Source organism: Simochromis diagramma, unplaced genomic scaffold (assembly GCF_900408965.1).
Source record: "Simochromis diagramma unplaced genomic scaffold, fSimDia1.1 OVJJ01000307.1, whole genome shotgun sequence".
Taxonomy (NCBI): domain Eukaryota; kingdom Metazoa; phylum Chordata; class Actinopteri; order Cichliformes; family Cichlidae; genus Simochromis; species Simochromis diagramma.
Window position 1 is genome coordinate 1,337,805 of NW_024386786.1, and position 7,133 is coordinate 1,344,937.

The following is a 7,133-nucleotide window of genomic DNA, read 5'->3' on the forward strand; positions in this document are numbered from 1 at the left end:
GGACAGCGCATATAAATGGCGTGCCTCGAAACTTCTTTCCCGCTCTCGCTTCTTCTCCGGAGGACGTTCGTATCCCAGTGTCCTCTCAGGTAAGGGTTTGGTTTCCCACATGTTTGCATTTGTTGCCTTTGTTTAGTGGTTGAGCTTTGACAGTTTTACCTGCTGCTCAGAGTAACAGGTGAACGAAACAGGTGAACGAAACACACAGGAAGTAGCGTTTTTATTACACGGTTTCTGCTTCCTGTAAAGTTTTGTTTTGAGTTTTTTGAAACGTTAATCTTTTAATTCTTGAATGTGCATTTTTTTTTTTCTTCTTCTTCTTGTATAAGTGAATTAAAGGCTAAACTGTTTCCTCCCTCTCAGTTAGGTGTAGACCACATCAGGCACAATGGTGAAGATTGGAGTCAATGGGTAAGTTTCTACACCTGTCATTGTGCAGGTGTCCTGGCAGAGGTTTCCTTCTCATCGGCTTAATTAACAATCACTACCCCATGTGTTGCAAAGAGGTGTTTGGTTTGATGCTAGTAAAACTTGAGTAGGTGCAACTAAGTCTTGCATTTTATTTGTATATCTTTTAATAAAGCTCAAAGTAGATAATCAAGCAGGCATTTCAGTATACCCCGGATAAGATTCCTGGATTTCTTTGGATGCTTGATTTGTATCCAGGTATTTTAACTTCATCCCCTGTTGTCTGAATGCTGTATTGACACAAGTGTTTATGTCAAAGGTTGAAAGTGTTTCTAAAAATTTAGATCAGTGGACAATTTAATCGAGTTGTAGGGCCTTCGATTTGGTTTTCCTCTAGTGACATGTTGTCCTCTTGTGGTTTTACTTATTGGCTCATGAAGTAAATATTTAATCAAGTGGCAAAAGCAGTTTAAACTTTGAAACAACTTGTTGGAAATGTGCTAAACAAATGCCTTATGGAGGCCAAAATACAAATTGATTGCCAATGTTTGAAAGCTGAAATGGCAACTTCTTGTCAAGATGGTAAAAGGGCAACTTGTTAAATGAACATAAATTAAACAAGGCTTGAAATCTAGAAATGCCAGACACTTAAAGGTGTCTAAATATTTAGCTGCCTCACAGAGGACCGCTGGAGTGCTGCCTGAGCATCATCTGAACCCTAAAAGCAGGACAGGACTGCGGTCTGGACCTGTCTATTCTCTGGTTATTTATAGTCTGGTGGTGTCACAGTTGGCGTCTGCTCTTCAACGACGCCCTCCTGTCAGTATCGCTGTTCTCTTCAGCTGTCACATTCCTCTTCATTCTCCCCTCATCTAATTTTAACTCCTTCTCCTTTCCACTGGAGATCAGTGATCGGCCGACTCTGTGTGGACACTGCTCGGACTCGGAGATCACAGCTGAAACATTTTCTCTTCCTCTTGTGAAGCAGCAGCAGCAGCTGCTGCAGAGCCGCGGGGAGATTTGGCTCCCTGATTTTGGACACGTACCTCACAATGAGGCTCAGAAACAGAAGATGGGCTCCAGTCCATTTTGGCCTTCTGGCTGCTCAGCAGCTTTCCAAAACCAAGGAAATCTGCATGCCTGTGGCTCTTCCCCCTCCTGTCAAAACTTTGTCAATGATGGCAGCGCCTGACAAAGAGTTTGAGAGGATAACTTGAGGGTTTCTGCACCTGACAATTAAAATGATTCACTAATGAGACAGTAGTGAAGCTGCTTGTGTTTAAAGCTGCTAGAATTGCCAAATTTCATAAGTGTCCCCCAATGGTACAACATTAGTGTTTTGTTCTTGACCCCTTACTAACTTTAAGGATATGTACACTACTGACTTTGCCACAAACTAGACTGTGCAAGCAGCCTCCATGGCAGCATGCTGTCATCCCACCTGAAGTTAAACTTGCTAACATCTTACTGTGCTAGTGATTTCTAATATCAGTTAAATGTGAAACTGTCACATCTGACTTGTGATAATTTTATTTTTGACAAAAGTAAGAACTTTATATTCAGTAATCACTTTACATTTAACTCTAAATTTCATGAGGTGAATGGCTTTAAGAGAACACCAGTTGATGAACATGGACTTTATCTGATATGAGCAGGTTCCTACAGATATGAATTTTCAAATTGCTCCCCTTAAGACTTTCCTTCCTGTTTTGCTATTGTCCAGATTTCCTCTTACTCAACCCATAAAGTTCTGTAGCAGTTTCAAAGGAGTCTCTGCTTCCTGATACATCAAAGCTGATAAAGTCCTTTTGTGTGCATGTTGTATATTTGTCTCCTGTTGCAGGATACAGTTGCAAACAAACTATGTAATGTGACTCGTGTGAACTGAAGGCATGCAGTGTTGCATGACAAAACTCTGGTGCTCAATAGTTCATGCCACAACTCTACTGTCTTCAGCTTGATCTAAAGCCAAAGCTAGTGGTGGCCTCAACCCCGAATTTACTATCGGCTTCCCTCTGACACAGTAGTTGGTATGCTCGTCCATAATGGCAACGTTTAACTTCTGCAGGCTTTTAGCAACTTCTTTAGGAGAGTTGCATGTTGCTTCCAGATCAGCTTACATGATGAAGAAACATGTTTCACCACATCTTTAGAAATCTTGAATTGAGCAGCCTTGTTTGCTCTGATAAAAGCTGAAATACAATAAATGCAGTATTATTGAAAGGCCATGAATACAATCAAATTCCAACTATGTGGCAACTGTATCTTAGCTGTAACTAAACACGGGTTCAGCCTTGCAGTCACAAGGCAAAGTCGGCTTTTGGTTCATCCACATATGAAATCCCACTCTAAGTTTGTTCAGAACTTAGAAACTTGATGAGGAAAATTGTGCCTTTTGCCATCTTGGACAAAATTATGATTTTTTTATTTTTGGTTGTATCCAAATCTACTTGGAGGCAGCAATTCACAAGAATGGCCTAATCTGTTTGGGTAACCCACAAGCAACTGTTGTACTCAAACACCTCCACACACTCAATTCTGAAGCACTAACTCAACTCTTCACAAAACATGAAAAAGTTGGAGACAAATGTTTGGGTGATTTAAAAACTTGTCTTTGTAGCATATCTTGATTTCTCTCGGAAACTCTTACTTCACAACCCTCTTTATCTCCATTACTATAACGTGCTCTGAACTTTCGACCCTCATGCTTCCTTAGTTCCACACCCTTCAATCTGCCTCACTGACAATGCCCATATTGGGCCTAAACAGGCTATCAGCTGCTGGTGCCAGCCACTGTTATCTTCAGTCAAGGTTGGCAGGCCTTGCATAGCAAAGCCATCCTCTGCAGTGACTCGGATTCAACCTGCTGGTCAGACAGGAAATGTATAAAGTGGACATAGTTGCAATTTAAAAACTTGGGCCTGGAACCTGAGATTTTAACTGGACTATGCAGACATTACAAGGGTCTTCAGTTTGAATTCAACAAAATATTTCATCCTTACTGTCTCACAACAACCTAGTCGTTCTTGCTCACTTTCATATCTGTACTGATTCTTTAGTCTGACCTGCATTTCAGATTTGGACGTATTGGTCGTTTGGTGACTCGTGCTGCTGTTGCAGGTGGTAAGGTTGAGGTTGTCGCCATCAATGATCCCTTCATTGACCTGGAATACATGGTGAGAGGACGGGTTTCTTCTGCTCTATAAATTGCTGGTCCTTAACAAGCCTGTTTGATTCTGTTTAGTAATGTAGGAAAAGCAAAGTCCTTAAATGAAACATTTTAAGCAAAGACCGCGTTGTCAAGGACACCAGGAAGTTTTAGAGGCCTCATGTTGGCTTTTCTTAAACTGCAGGTTTTGTTGCATTTTTAATGGTCACCTCTTAATGCAGGCCTACATGTTCAAGTACGACTCCACTCACAGCACTTGGAAGCACGGTGAGGTGAAGACTGAGGGTGGCAAGCTGGTCATCGGTAACATGCACATCATGGTCTTCCAAGAGTACGTAACTGTCACACGTGCACTTTATCCAGCAAGTTTGCCTCAGATTGAATAACTATCTTCTCTGAACTGCACAGGAGGGACCCCGCCAACATCAAGTGGGGTGATGCTGGTGTGGACTATGTTGTAGAGTCCACTGGTGTCTTTACCACCATTGAGAAGGCTTCTGTAAGTTGGCTGCTGTTGTGCTTTCTCACCTGTCTAAAGTGCAGTTTCACCCTGAAGATGACTGGATTGTTTCACATGTTGAAGTCACAATAGTGACAAACTTGGTTGAAGGAACAGTTTTCATCATCCTGACCTGTATCTCTAAATTAATGCAATCTTTTTGGAATCTAGTTTGCATAATCTTGGAGCTTCCTGAAGCATCACTGATTGTACAATCAGTCTTAATATCCATTTTGATTTGTTAGGCTCATCTGAAGGGTGGAGCTAAGAGGGTGGTGATCTCAGCTCCCAGTGCTGATGCACCAATGTTTGTAATGGGTGTCAACCACGAAAAATACAACAACTCATTGACGGTTGTCAGGTGAGTGCTGGTACTGATAGTGCTTACAGATGCCTTGTCTATAATGGCTGTTTGGACAGCTGGATGCAGATGTCTAGATGGCTTAAAGTTTGTTTGGTGTAGCATCTCTGCACTTAAGCTGTCATACATTAAGTTGACATGTGCTTTCTCCGTAGCAATGCTTCCTGCACCACCAACTGCCTGGCTCCCCTCGCCAAGGTCGTAAACGACAATTTTGGCATCGTGGAAGGTCTCATGGTAAAGAACTGATACTGCTTCTTTTGAGTGAATCTCTCATAACCATAAGATTTTAGGAACTTTAAGAGCAGTCGGCCAACAAACTGTACAATGCATTCAGCAACAACTTCATTTAGTTACATGTTGCTAGTACTCACATACGTATACATTGCACTTTATTATTTTTTTCCCCTCATTGTATATTGTCTTTTGCACCTTTGTGGTCCAGCTACCCCAATTTCGCTGTGCAAAAACTGCACAATGCCAATAAAAAGCTCAAAGTCTCCTCAGTTCGACATTCTGCGGAGGGTCATTCTTTGTGGCAGACTCGCCAAATTTTAGTCACTGATGCTGGAGACTGATGGCCCTTCACAAACATCACATGATCAGAAAGCTTGGATACTGGGTGTCTACATCAGGGTCCTGCTTTCCAGTAGTTCTCTTGTCACAAAGTGTTTCTGCTGCATCAAGTAAATGTGGTCCCTCTACAACATCAACAAAGCTACTTGCCTCTTAAGAAATTCTGTTTAACTTGTCTGACAGCAGCTCAGATTAGCTCACATTGTTGGGACGATCTGATTCTGCCTCTGAATAACCTTTACCTGCTCTTTCAGAGCACAGTCCACGCTGTCACTGCCACACAGAAGACTGTTGACGGGCCCTCTGGTAAAATGTGGAGAGATGGCCGTGGTGCCTCCCAGAACATCATCCCTGCCTCCACTGGAGCCGCCAAGGCTGTCGGCAAGGTCATCCCTGAGCTGAACGGGTACTTCTCCTCTAATTCTCCATTTTAAAATGGCACATGTGTCTTCCTGAAAAGGATCAGGACGGTGTAATGACTAAAACTATCAGCAAAATGCCCTGAGCTCTGAATGTTTGTTACAGTAAACTGACAGGTATGGCTTTCCGTGTGCCCACCCCCAACGTGTCTGTCGTTGACCTTACTGTCCGACTGGAGAAGCCTGTAAGCGTCTCATAATTGACATAAAGCTGATTCGTGTTCCCTTATCTAGAGTTTGCATTTGTCTAATCTGAGGATTATAATTTCTCATCTCAGGCAAAGTATGAAGACATAAAGAAAACGATCAAAGCTGCTGCTGAGGGACCCATGAAGGGAATTCTGGGATACACAGAGGACCAGGTACAAAACACCCACATCTGAAACACCAGGCTACATTATACTCTTAAAAGGGAAGAATGACTGTTTCACTTGTGTGGCCACACAGGAGTCACTAGGTGGCAGCATTTCTCTAACTAGCTTTACAGATGTGCTCGAGGACTGGCACACTAACAGAACAACTACACTTGCACTCTGTTCAGGTTGTGTCCACAGACTTCAACAGTGACCCTCACTCGTCAATCTTTGACGCTGGAGCTGGCATTGCACTCAACGACAACTTTGTCAAGCTGGTTTCATGGTGAGACTCGATGAACATGTCTCTAGTATGAAACTGCATTTATTAAACTCAGTTGACCAAAGCTTGTTTGCTGCATTTAAATGAATTGATTACTAAAAACTGTTTGTACTAATCTGACTCTCATGTAGTATGAAATGAGTAAAAATGTAATAGACTGGTATTCCTAGTCACTGAGTTGGCACCTAGTGCCCCAAGAAGACAAACTTCAGTGATTTAAACAGTTAGCCATTATGCACTAAAGCCTGCAGCTTTCCCATCTTCATTCACGTTTCCACTGTTGAACCTTCTGCTCTCATTTTTGTACCTGCAGGTATGATAATGAGTTTGGCTACAGCAACCGTGTGTGTGACCTGCTCGTGCACATGTTCTCTCAGGAGTGAAAACCTGATTCATCATTCCTTCACCTGGATGTCACAGCATCTGCAGAAAGGACAAACTGAATAACCTGACCAATGGGGAGGGAATGTATTGTCCTGCTTAAAATAAGCTTGTCCCCTGTTCTGTCAGAAGTGATGTTTGTACAGATTCTTTGCAGTATTGTTACTAATCTTGTGGCTCCTTTGCACTTGAAAATAAAGAACAGAATTCATGAGAAATGTGTAGTTTCTCTTCCAAAAGGAAAAATGAAGCAGGGAGAAACTTTGCTGCCTATGCAAACTTCATGGATATCTGAAGCCTTATTTCAGATCATGTTTACATTCGGTGTAAGAGCTTTCAGCATTAACCCTGGTATAAGGCATTTAAAGCACATTGTGATATGCAATTTAAATTGTATATAGTTTAGAATGGACAGGTGTAGCATTAGACCTGTCCAGACTGGCTGCTTCATACAAATCCAGCCCTTCAATGAAATCTAGTCTGTAAAAGTCACTTTTGTGACTATGGAAACACCTGACATGTGTAATGAGTGTAGTTTGACAAACACTGGTTGTAACTGAACGTGAGCTGGCTCTATAATGTGCTTAGCTTTCTCCATGTTACCAAAGTGGTTTTGCATAAAGTTGAAATGCATTTGTAGTCTGACTGCTGGAAGGTCGTTAATGCATCTAGAGTTGAAACTGT

General features: G+C 42.1%; 1 protein-coding gene across 1 annotated transcript; it reads left to right on the forward strand.

The window, feature by feature from the left end:
• Window positions 1–6,667, forward strand: LOC120728210 (glyceraldehyde-3-phosphate dehydrogenase-like). Its single transcript, XM_040023025.1, has 12 exons — window positions 1–89; window positions 364–411; window positions 3,485–3,584; window positions 3,799–3,908; window positions 3,986–4,076; window positions 4,322–4,437; window positions 4,593–4,674; window positions 5,268–5,419; window positions 5,539–5,617; window positions 5,711–5,794; window positions 5,974–6,071; window positions 6,382–6,667. The coding sequence occupies exons 2-12, from the start codon at window positions 389–391 to the stop codon at window positions 6,449–6,451; spliced, it is 1,005 nt and encodes a 334-aa protein (XP_039878959.1). The 5' UTR covers window positions 1–89; window positions 364–388; the 3' UTR covers window positions 6,452–6,667.
• Window positions 6,668–7,133: the final 466 nt, after the last annotated feature.